This window comes from Culex pipiens, chromosome 2 (assembly GCF_016801865.2).
Source record: "Culex pipiens pallens isolate TS chromosome 2, TS_CPP_V2, whole genome shotgun sequence".
NCBI classification, from domain to species: domain Eukaryota; kingdom Metazoa; phylum Arthropoda; class Insecta; order Diptera; family Culicidae; genus Culex; species Culex pipiens.
In genome coordinates, this window is record NC_068938.1 from 71,373,657 (window position 1) to 71,386,362 (window position 12,706).

General features: G+C 39.5%; 1 protein-coding gene across 1 annotated transcript; it reads left to right on the forward strand.

Annotated features, from left to right (window-relative positions):
- The first annotated feature begins 4,405 nt into the window (after positions 1-4,405).
- On the forward strand, positions 4,406-6,810 carry LOC120423301 (zinc finger protein 665-like). The gene is made up of 2 exons (XM_039587068.2): positions 4,406-4,594; positions 4,660-6,810. The coding sequence occupies exons 1-2, from the start codon at positions 4,502-4,504 to the stop codon at positions 6,805-6,807; spliced, it is 2,241 nt and encodes a 746-aa protein (XP_039443002.1). The 5' UTR covers positions 4,406-4,501; the 3' UTR covers positions 6,808-6,810.
- Positions 6,811-12,706: the final 5,896 nt, after the last annotated feature.

The following is a 12,706-nucleotide window of genomic DNA, read 5'->3' on the forward strand; positions in this document are numbered from 1 at the left end:
CTTCGTTGATGAAAGTCACTTCGCGACTCTTCAGGAAAGTCTTGCTCGCGAGGTCGTACAGGCGGTACCCCTTCGTGTCCTCTTCAAAACCAATCAGCACACACTCACGAGACTTCGAATCCCACTTCTTGCGCTTGACTTTCGGCACTTGCACCATCGCCTTCGTTCCGAACACGCGAACGTGAGAGAGATCCGGTTTCTTTCCGCTCCACATCTCCTCCGGTGTGAGACTGTGACCGCTGGTTGGCGATCGGTTCATGAGGTAAACTGCAGCATTCACCGCCTCCGCCCAGAACGGTTTCGGTAGCTTGGCCTCGAACAACATGCAGCGCCCTCTCTCGACCGCTGTCCGGTTGAAGCGTTCGGCCATCCCGTTCTGCTCTGGAGTGTAGTCGTTGGTGGTCTGGTGTCGGATGCCCATCCGCTTCAAGTACTCCCGGAATCCCTTGTTGACGTACTCTTTGCCGTTGTCCGTACGCAACGTCTTCAACTTCCGGCCTGTCTGGCGCTCCGCCAGGACATGGAATTCTTTGAAGCAAGCCAGTACTTCGTCCTCCGACTTGGTCTTGAGAAAGTACACAAACGCTCGCCGGGACTTGTCGTCGATAAACGAAACGTAATACCGACAACCGCCGAGGGACGGCAGCTCCATCGGGCCAGCGATATCGGAATGAATTACCTCAAGCAACTCCTCGGCGCGGGAACCACTCTTGCTGAACGGCAGTCGAGCTTGTTTCCCCATCGGGCAAATCTGGCAATCGTCCATGCCGTCTCCGTTGATCTGCACACCGCTGGCTACACCGTTGGCCAGTTTCTTGATGCTGCTCACGTTCAGGTGACCCAGGCGCTTGTGCCAAGTCTCGAGGGTATCCACGCGCGAGCACGCCAGCGCCTTGTTCTTGCGCTGGTCCACCTTGAACAGGTCATCCTCGATCACACCGGTCGCAACGACGCCGCCATCAGCGTTCCGGATAATGCAGCCGTCCGCGTTGAACAGCACCGTGTTGCCCTTCCGTACGATTTGTGCGATCGACAGCAAATTTGTCGAAAGGTCCGGGACAAAATGCACATCGCTTACCGGAACAGGTTCCTCACCATTGAAACACGACGGGAAGAGCGTGGCCGTTCCGCATGCCTGGATCTCCATCAACTCCTTGTTGGCAGCTACAACCGTTCCGCTCCTGTCCCGCACGTCCTCCAGCAGCTCCAGGTTCCGCGTCATGTGCTGTGTCGCACCTGAGTCCAGGTACCAGTCGTCCGTCCCGGCCGACTTGAATGTTGACAGCACCGTGCACAACGCTTGCTTCCCGCGCACAGCATCCTTCTCGGGGCAGTGCTTCGCAATGTGGCCAATTTTGTTGCACTTCCGGCACCGTGGACCGCGTTCCTCCGGCTGACTTTTTCGCGATCCGTGGTTGCTACGAGAGCCGCTCGCTGTTTGGTCGTCGCCATGGAAACCGCCCGCTGTTTGGGTGTTGCGTCGGTAACCACCTGGCTTGTTGAATCGCCGCTTAGCAACGAATGTTTTTTCACCTGGCAACAGCTCGTCCTCCTCCTGCAGCAGAATCGTCTTCACGGAGTCCCCCGTGATCGCCATTCCGGAGTTCTTGAGCGCCATCACCATGGGCTTGAACCGGTCCGGCAGCCCCGCCAACAGCAACGCTCCTACGAACCTGTCTGGAATCGGGAATCCGATGCTTTTCAGCTGGTGGCACGCCGAGATGATCTGGTTCGCGTAGATTTCCATCGTTCCGCAGCTGTCCAGATCGGTCCTGATGAGCTTGTGCAGCAATCCGACCTCCCGCGTGAGTCCGCTCTCCTCGAACGCATCGACCAGGTTCTTCCAAGCTTCTTGCGCCGTCTTCGCTTCGCGAACGTGGTAATAGTTTACCGGTTCCAGGAACTGGATGATCTTCCCTCGCGCAAGCTTGCTCTTGGCCGGGTCGACCGCTTCCACCGTTCCATCCGCCTTCACCTTCGGTTCGACAGCATCCCACAGGTCTTCAACTTCCAGATGGGTTTGAACCGCAAACTTCCAATCGGCCCAGTTCTCCCGACCGACCAGTCGCTCGATCCCGTGAATCCGATCGGACATCTTCCGCTAGTCTTCGCGCACGTTCGGGCTCATAACCTCTTGTTAGAGTAATGAGAAACGCAGTGGATTAGAAACACGTCTAGGAAGGCTGGGCCCATAACCTCTTGTTAGAGTAATGAGAAACGCAGTGGATTAGAAACACGTCCAATCGGTAGAAGTTTATTAAAACTAATAACTGTAACCAAGCTGCCGGCACACAGTGCCTACTTGATTGCGCGCAGTCTTCAACTCAACACCGTTGTACATAAAAATTGACATAGGGCTTTAGTACCCAATTGTAACACATAGGGCTTTACTGCCCACCATTGAAAAAATGGCTAATATCAACTTTTGGCAAAAACGAGATATTAGCACCAGGTGGTAGAGCATGTTCCAACGTATCTCCTGGAAATTTAATTTCACTGAAATAGTGTTTAGACTTGGCTGCCGATGCGAAAAACCAAACGGCTAATATGCCACTCTTATGGGGAATTGCTTTGACGGAGATTTTGTGACAAACACTAAAACGCGTTTTTCTCGGAATACTTGATTTGGCATAATAGCCGAATTTTCAATTATGGGCAGTTTAGTACCCAATATGTAAATTTTTAAGTACAACGGTAAAAAACACGATTAAACCCCATTTCTGATCACTTTTTTTTCATTTTTATGCAAAAACAGTTATTGACAAGACAACATTTTTTCGATGGATCAACTATGGTCCCCTTGGAACGAGCTGTCAAGTAGGAACTTTTCTGTCAAAATGACCGCGAGGTTAATTTTTCAAAATTGATTTAAAAATCCATTTTAAACTCTTTGTGGTTGTACAAAGGGTCATTGTACTCAGAAAAATAAGCTTTGTCGCAATCAAACCTAATTTTAGGACCCAATTTGGCTTACCTCGAGGCTTACCTCTTACTCAATCCCCGGTGGTTGGTCACATTTTTGTTTGTACCATGTTGGTTTGACAAAGTCAAACTTTATAAGAAACACAGCTTAAGTCGAGGCCTAAGTTGACCCAAGAAAAAAAAAATTGTTTTATGGCAAAGTTACATTAAAAAGGTAGCAATTCTAACCATAGAATTATCTTAAATTTGTAGAGTTTTTTGGCGCACTTTGGTTTGGTGCTGCGCGAATAATATTAAATCGCGAATTGGGTACTAAAGCCCTATGTCAATTTTCATGTACAACGGTAAAAAACACGATGAAAAAAACCATTTCTGATCACTTTTTTTTTTCATTTCAATGCAAAAAAATATATTGACAAGACAACATGTTATCGATGGATCTATGGTCCCCTTGGAACGAGCTGTCAAGTAGGACCTTTTATGTCAAGAAGGGCCGTGAAGTAAATTTTTAAATATTGAATTAAAAATCAATTTTTCAATCCTGTGCGGACGTTCAAAGGGTCATTGTACTCAGAAAAATAAGCTTTATCGTTGTGAACAATAATAATACAAATTTAAGCTTAATTTCAGGATCCAATTGTTATCTCCAGAAAATATTTAATTTCATTAGAAGAATAAAAGAATAAAAGAATAAAAGAATAAAAGAATAAAAGAATAAAAGAATAAAAGAATAAAAGAATAAAAGAATAAAAGAATAAAAGAATAAAAGAATAAAAGAATAAAAGAATAAAAGAATAAAAGAATAAAAGAATAAAAGAATAAAAGAATAAAAGAATAAAAGAATAAAAGAATAAAAGAATAAAAGAATAAAAGAATAAAAGAATAAAAGAATAAAAGAATAAAAGAATAAAAGAATAAAAGAATAAAAGAATAAAAGAATAAAAGAATAAAAGAATAAAAGAATAAAAGAATAAAAGAATAAAAGAATAAAAGAATAAAAGAATAAAAGAATAAAAGAATAAAAGAATAAAAGAATAAAAGAATAAAAGAATAAAAGAATAAAAGAATAAAAGAATAAAAGAATAAAAGAATAAAAGAATAAAAGAATAAAAGAATAAAAGAATAAAAGAATAAAAGAATAAAAGAATAAAAGAATAAAAGAATAAAAGAATAAAAGAATAAAAGAATAAAAGAATAAAAGAATAAAAGAATAAAAGAATAAAAGAATAAAAGAATAAAAGAATAAAAGAATAAAAGAATAAAAGAATAAAAGAATAAAAGAATAAAAGAATAAAAGAATAAAAGAATAAAAGAATAAAAGAATAAAAGAATAAAAGAATAAAAGAATAAAAGAATAAAAGAATAAAAGAATAAAAGAATAAAAGAATAAAAGAATGTTTTTTTTTGTTTTTCCTAAAACCACCCTAATCACAGTACGCAGCCATCAATTCCAACACAAATCTGGCAGCACTGCCAGACTTCCAAACAAAAACAGTAAACAGAAAACTGTCACTCAAACATCAACAAACTCGCCGTTCCGTTCCGCGGATTCCCCGATTTTTCCGTTCTTTCCATCCGGATGGACAACGTCGAGTCAATCTGCCGGATCTGTCTAACCGGTTCCGCCGGCGACATCGACCGGCTGCTAATTGACATCTTCCCCCGGGATGAGGTGAGTTTAAATCGGCTTAAAATTAAGATAGAAGATTTTTGATGATTGTTTCGATCATGTTTTAGGAAGGTTCGGAGCCGGAATTTCCGGTGCTTGAAGCATTCCATACCATTTGCGGGATCGAGGTGCAGCAGGATGATTTGATGCCGAAGCAGCTGTGCTCGATTTGCTTCTCCAAGCTGGAACAGGCGTTCGGTTTGAGGCAACAATCGCAGAAATCACACGAAACGTTGAGTAACATTTTGACGAAGGCGGTTGGAAGTGGGCAGTACGAAGAGGATGGGGACGAGGACCGCTTGTACGAGGTTGAGTACCTTTTGGAGGAGCAGGAATCGGTTGAGCTGGAGTCGGAGGTGAAGGTTGAGCAGGCAGAACTTCAAGCTGTTGAGGTTGTTTGCTGCGGATGTGACGACTCTTTCGCGAGTGAGAATGAGCTGAGGAGGCACGCTGGACGGCGTCACCGGCCGAAGGTTTTGGTCACGGGAATTCCTGCGGGGAGGAGGCAGTGCAACATTTGCTTTGAGGTGTTTGATGAGGCTGAATTTGGTGCGCATCGCGAGGGGAGGAATAATGTTCAACCGTTGAATTCTTGCAAGTTTTGCGGGTGCATGTTTGCCTCGCGCAATGGATTGGCGAACCACCAGCTGAAGTTTCACGGGGACAATCGGTACCGATGCTGCGGGTGTGACTTTAGTTCGTTGAGGCTTACTGATTTGAAGGCGCACTCGAAGAACCACGAACGAGAATTTGTCTTGAATGGTCGATTGACTGGAGGCAAGAAGTACTCGTGCAAGCTGTGTTTCGCTCAGTTTGGAACCGTGGCGCTGAAACGCCATCACGAGCGATTCCCGTACCGCAAGCTCAAATCAAATCGACCGAGACAAACCGACGAAGTCACCGTCTCCGTCCTGCGCTGCTGTGGCTGTCCGAAGATCTACCCGACATATTCGGAGCTACGCGCTCACCAGCAGGAAGTTCATCTGCCCCAGCGTCCAAACAACCCCGATCTGGCGATGATGGTCGAGTGCACGGGTTGCTATCGCCAGTTCCGGAACAAGGCTTATCTCAATAGACACCTTCGGCAGGCAGCGGAAAAGAAGCTATTTGCTTGCGGCAAGTGCAGCGTGACTCGGAGAACTCTGAAAGAGCTGATGGAACACGAAGCGACGCACACCGGGGGAGAGGCGTTCGTTTGTTGTGGCTGTCGGGAGGGTTTCGCGTCGAAGGAGGAACTGGAACGGCACTCGAAGGAGGTGCACGCGCGGAGACCGAAGGTTTACCTAAACGATGAGGAGAGTACGGAGCGGCCGTTCGAGTGTGGCGTGTGCTATCGGAGGTACAAGTCGGCGCGGGATTTGCGAGGTCATCAACGGTTCGTGTACTACGAGAAGGTGCACGTTTGCGAGACGTGCGGAAAAGGCTTCGCCCAGGAAAACTCGCTCGCCGTGCACCTGGCCACGCACAAATCCCACCCGGAGTTCCCGTGTCCAACGTGCGGAAAAAAGTACAAACACGAGTCGAACGTGCGCAACTGCGTCGCCCGGCACGAGCGTCCCAAGCAGCACCGGTGCAAGATCTGCAACGTGACCTTTCCCGCCGCCTCCAATCTGTACTCGCACATGGTTTCGCACTCGGAGGAACGTCGCTTCAAGTGTGACGTGTGCGGCATGACGTTCAAGCGGAGTTTCCACCTGCGCAAGCACCAAAACACCCACACCAGCGTGCGCAACTTTGCCTGCCGGCACTGTCCGTCGCGATTCAGCACGACAACCGAGCTGTACAAGCACGAGATCCGCCACACCGGTCAGTATCCGTACCAGTGCGGTGTCTGCCGGAAGCAGCTGACCACGCGACAGGTGTTCATCAAGCACGTCGAGAGCCACGTGGCCGACGGGGATAAGGTGCACCGGTGCGAGCTGTGTCCAGCCCGGTACAGCCAGGATCACTTTTTGTCCAACCACGTCAAGTACACGCACCGGCTGGAGCCGCAGGACAAGAGTTGGAACGAGAAGTTTAACCGGCGGGGGCCGTCGAATCGGATGAAGGGCGGGGTTCGGATTGCCGGGGTGTTGCTGGGAGGAGGGGGTGGTCCGGGGATCGTCGAGCAAGGGGAGGAAGAACGGGGAGAGGGAGACACTTATGAGCTGCTGATCGATGAGCAGATGGAGGGCATGGAGGAGATTGCCGTGGAGCTGGAGATACGGGATGAATAAAGACGCTTTACTTTACTTACTTAGTACTTTCTCATTTATGAATATCAAAACAATGGGATTGGAGGATTGTAATCGTAAACTGTAGCAGTTCGTTATTGACTTTTCGTTGACCCATTTACTTCAGTGGAGAAGCACGGTGGCTTATGTAACAAATTCACTGTTGCAGCAATGGAGACGCACTATACATCAGGGTGTAAAAAATTCTTCATTTTTGATAAAGTGCTCCGTTTTCGAGATAGATTTTGGTTTTAAAGAAAAATCATATACTTTTCGATTTAAAAAAAAAGTTCCTATGACTTTTCATTTCTGAAAAAAATGTGTTGATACTCAGATTTGGTGCTGTCGAACGGAAAAAGGTAGAATTAGGGCGGTTCAATGCTCTTGCATACCATCCAGAAATGACATGCAATATGTACTAGAAGCGAACCACCCTAATTCTCTATAGAAAAGTTTTGAGAAAAAACAAACCAAAGTTCATGTTTCCCCTCGAATTGGTCATGGGCAGACATTTTATTGGTCGATATTATTTATTATTATATGTATATCATTTGACACACCCTATAATTCAGAGCGTTTGGCACGGTATGTCCACTTATCCTTCCTCTTCTGTAGCTTCTGTGAAATGTGATCCGTTCTCGAGCCCAAACAAGCTATACAGTCCAGACTCGATTATCCGAAGGTCTTGGCAAAATTTCACTTCGGATAATCGAAACTCCGGCTAAATGAATCACAAAAAAACAATTCTTTTTCGTTGTCTTATTTTTGATTGTCGATCCTCAATTCCCCTAAACTACCCTAAAGTGATTTAAAATTTTTAAATCCAAGATGGCGGCCAAAATGAGGGCAATGAAATATTGAAGAATAGGGTCCTAAAGCCCTATGTAAATTTTGATGTACAACGATTAAAAACACGCTTAAAAACCATTTCTGATCACTTTTTTCATTTTAATGCAAAAAAAAAGTTGGCAAGACAACATTTTTTCGATGGATCAACTATGGTCCCCTTGGAAAGAACTGTCAAGTAGGACCTTTTCTGTCAAGAAGGACCGCGAGGTTAATTTTTCAAAATTGATTTAAAAATCCATTTTAAACTCTTTGTAGTCGTACAAAGGGTCATTGTACTCAGAAAAATAAGATTTATCGCTGTAAACAATAATATCAGCAATCTAAGCTTCATTTTAGGACCCAATTGTAATTTTTAATTTTATTGGCAATCAACAACTCAAATTTGACTAAAAATGGGGTCGCAGAACTCGAATTTGATGTTAAAAGTAAGAGAACAAATTTTGTTTGTTCATGATTCAATTATCCGAAGTTTCATACAAATATTCGAATAATCGAACTTCGGATAATCGAAACTTCGGATAGTCGAGTCTGGACTGTATTTGGTTATAAACGCGAAAAATGCATTTTCAGGTGTTGCACTTATACTTTCATTAAGGTGAAGACTATTAAAAACTGGTTATTAAAAAAAATGCTTTGGGTCTAACTTTTTTTTCACCGTTTATTTTATTTTTATATTCTTTAGTGCACCAAAACAGGCAACTGTTGAGCGACAGAGAAGTATGACCAACGTTTTTTTTCTTGCAAATATATTTCTTTTGACATAATCATGATTTTACTCAAATATTTAAATTATTTTAAATTTAAATTTTAAATTCTCATAATTCAAAAAAGTCATTTTTAAAAGCAAAACAAAAATTGCAATCGAAAATTGTGTTCTCTCCGTTTTCAGAAAATTGACTTTTCTTTGGGAGTGTTCTTTTATTATGTAACGCAAAAACATAAATTTTTAAACCAACACAAATATTTAAAAAAATGTATGGAGCTGTATTTTGAAAATGCAATGTTTCTCAAAAAATTCTAAAAATTATTGTTTCTGCTAATACGGGTATCAAATGATCGTGTTTTTTTCATACATTTCGAAAGTTATAAACACACATTTTTGAAAATTTTAACGTAACGTAACAGTTTTTTACAATATGGGTAGCAAGTGATCGGGATTTTTACATATACTCTAAATTTTCACAAAACTACGTATTTTCGAAAAAATACCAACAAAAAAAAACATTTCCAGAGTTTTTTTTGATTAGGTCCTATAAACATATGAAAGACAATAGTTTATTGGTCCTTTTCAAAAAAAAACTCTGGATTTTTTTTCAATATGGGTATCAAATGATTGGGATTTTTTAATACATTTCGAAAATTATAACACAAATTTTTGAAAATAGTAACAATTTTCAAAAAATCACGTATTTTCGAAAAATACTAAAAAATTATGTTTTTTATACAAAAGGTATCAAATCATCTGAATTTTTTCATACATTTCAAAAGAAATAACACATTTTTTTAAACACTCAAAATTTTCACAAAACTACGAAATTAAAAACAAAAAAATACAGTTTTTTACAAACAAAAATGTTTTCATTAGTACGTAGTTCTGTGAAAATTTCGAGTATTTTCTAAAAAAAATCTATTGAAATGTATGAACAAAAATTATTATCTTTTCTAAAAAAAGTAGATTTGTAAAAAAATATAACTATCGCAATGTACGAAAAAATCCCAATCATTTGATACCCATAATATTAAAAAAAATATGAAATTTTGAGTATTTAAAAAAAATGTTACTTTTGCATGAAAAAATCTCAACCATGCGCTACCCAGGGGAAATATACCATTTCTCAGCCTATTTCTATTATCGGCCTATCAGCACTTTGATCATGAATTACAGCTTTCATAAAGTGTTTTTGACTGTTCCAAAGTAACAAATAGCTAAAAAAAAAGTGACCAAGCAACTCACCATTGTTGATGTATCTAAAAATGATGATTTAATAGCGGAATTCTACAAAACTTATGAGAATTGGTCGAACGGCTTAGAGTGATTAAAATGGGTATATTTCCCCCATATTGTAAAACATGATTTTTTTTGTAGTTTGTTCAAAAATGCATAATTTTGTTAAAAATTTTGAGTTTTTTCAAAAATGTGGTTTTTTCAAAATTGTGATATTATTGTTCACAACTATAAAGCTTATTTTTTAAGTACAATGACCTTTTGAACGACCGCAAAGGATTTAAAATGGATTTTTAATTCAATTTTGAAAAATTAACTTCACGGCCCTTCTTGACAGAAATAGTCCTACTTGACAGCTCGTTCCAAGGGGACCATAGTTAATCCATCGAAAAAATGTTGTCCTGTAAATTATTTTTTTGCATTAAAATGAAAAAAAGTGATCAGAAATGGTTTTTAATCGTGTTTTTTTTTACCGTTGTACATAAAAAATTGCATAGGGCTTTTGTACCCAATTCCATTTGAAAAGAGCCTAAACCGAAAATAAGTTCTCCGATCGGGCTCAAGCTTTTTCTGGGGTTCTTTGGCCAAAATAATCAGACCCATATTTTTTGTTTGGCCATCAGGTTGACCTACACCGTGCTAGAGTGGTCCCAAAAATTGCAATTGTCGTCATTTTTAGCAAAAACCACATTTTTCAAAAAATCATAACTCCACGCCATTTCAACCGATATTAGTTGTCTTGGACGCAAATGAAAGGTAATACGTTGGCCTTTCTATAAAAATAGTCTAAGGATCGAAAAATGTTGCCCAACATTTGAAAATGTCGAATGAAACTTTAAAATGCCGTATTGACGGTGTCTAAACCGAGGCATGACTTTAGTTTCCGAGAAACCGTCAGTTGAAAATTGCAGGCCAGAAGAAAAGCTGAGGCAATTACCACCAACATCCTTACATAATTGGCCAGGCCTACCTCGTAAAGTTAACCGTAAAGATGATTCGTTGACCTATTTTTTTTATTTTTAACTAAGACACGTTTTCCAGTTAAGAGATCGTCAGCTGTGTGCTATATTGTGACAAGACCATTTAGTACTTTTCGAGAAAATCGATTTTAAAGTTTGTTGGTAAATAATTTCAAAATTATGAATGATATAGCCAAACTTTTTGAAGCAATCGGTTCGTATACTATCGCTTAACAAACGCTCCAAGTTTCAACTAATTTAGTTACACCAGTTAAAAGATACAGTAAATTATGTAAACAAAAGTCTGAAAAGCACGTGTCACAAGTGTGTTTCGAAAGTAAAATTGTACTACGTGTCACAAGTGTGCACAGAATTCCCATACAAACTAAAATAGGCTTAAATCAATAGTTTAACCGACTTAATCAGTATATTTTCAAAAACAAAAGATTGCATTGCCTTAAGAAAGTATGTGTGTACATAAATTTGTGAAAAACAAGAAATTTTTTCCACATTTTCCAACAACATGTATGACGTGTCACAAGTAGGGCGTCCAAATTTCCCAAGTTTTGAATTTGAATTCCCAAGTTTTGAATTTCCCTGGAAACGGGAAAAATAATTTTGGAATCCCGGGAAATTTTTTAAACAGTAATAAAATCTAAGTTTTCATTATATTTGTTATGTTTTCAAGCATAAAATCATAAAATTAGCTCAATCATATAAATTACTGATAATCTACACTTCAATCTATACAAGGACGACAGTTTTTAAAAAGCCTATAAAAAATTAAAATAAGTTTTTTTGTTCTTTGTTGTGCTTTGGATTTTAAATGAACTACAATGTGTGATTCAAATTAAATAAACTTATACAAATATATTTCTTTTTTATTTGACATGATCAGAAAAGCTTGAAAAATTTCTTGGAAAATAGCTTTAAAAAACAAGAGGCGACATCAAATTTAATGACACCAACCAATGTAAAATTTAAGATAAGTTTTGAATTTCATGTTTTACATAATAAAAATGTATGCAACAAGTGGCAAAAAGAAGATTTTTTCAGCACGAGCTGTATATTTATCGGATAAATCTCGATTACTTTTTCAAAAGGTCCTATGTACATAGGAAACTCTTGGCGCATTTGTTGTTTTGAAAAAGTTATCTAGAAATACGACAAGTGCTGGAAGTATCAAGTTTTACAACACGTTGCCTACAACATCTTTTGCAATCCCGAATAAACGCCTTTCGAATGAAATTTTTGCAATCATCCATGTGTTAAATAAATTCACAGTTAAAATTAAAAAATAATTTAAAAATTTTACTTATTGATACAAGTGCTAAAATGTTTAACTTTCACAAAAAAACATTTGCAAAAAACATATTTTACAAATTATTTTTAAGTTACTACCGCCAACTAGGAAAAAACAGTCTAAATAGGTAAGTTGTTCTGTTCCTGTTTTAACCAAAGTAATTCAAAACATCCTGCAAAAAAATACTAAATAGCTGTCTTAATTCGTTTCATTTGTCCTGATTTGCCCCACATACCAGTGCTTGATGAAACATAATTTGATTTGATTTTTTTTCAACTTTTAAATCATAAATATAAGTAGATATATCAATCTTTTAAAAACATATAAAATCAAACATGAAATATTTAAAGCGCTAGGCATTTTGCAGATCGGTAAACTAAAATTTAAACAGTTTGCCCTAATAAACTAAATTAATGCTGATATATGCCGAATACAAATTATAATGTTTTAAAATTATTATCGATTCTGAGGTATTCAACTGTTCATATATTTCCACAACCAAATCAGAATTTCCAGACCAAAATTTGTTTTTTTTCGGGAATTCCCGGGACAAATTATAAAAAATCCCGGGATTCGGGAATTCCCGGTTCTGGAAAAATCCCGGAATTTTTGTCCCGGGAATTCCCGGGATGGACGCACTAGTCACAAGTGTGCACGATCATTTTGATGATAAAGAGGTCTATGTCACAAGTGTGTATTGCGATATCCGGGAAACGGAAGCTATAGTTCCCAAAATCGGATTAAAGCATCTTGTAGTGTTTGTTAAGTATAGCAAAACGTCATCATTAACTCATTTTCGACCAAAATGGTCTATGTCACAAGATAGCACACAGCTGACGAGATAAA

What these genes read in the sequence shown, in the direction of transcription:
- LOC120423301 (XM_039587068.2), top strand. Translation starts at nt 4,502, where the DNA reads ATGGACAACGTCGAGTCAATCTGCCGGATCTGTCTAACCGGTTCCGCC. An exon ending in ACATCTTCCCCCGGGATGAG is followed by an intron (nt 4,595 to 4,659) that starts GTGAGTTTAAAT and finishes ATCATGTTTTAG; the next exon opens with GAAGGTTCGGAGCCGGAATT.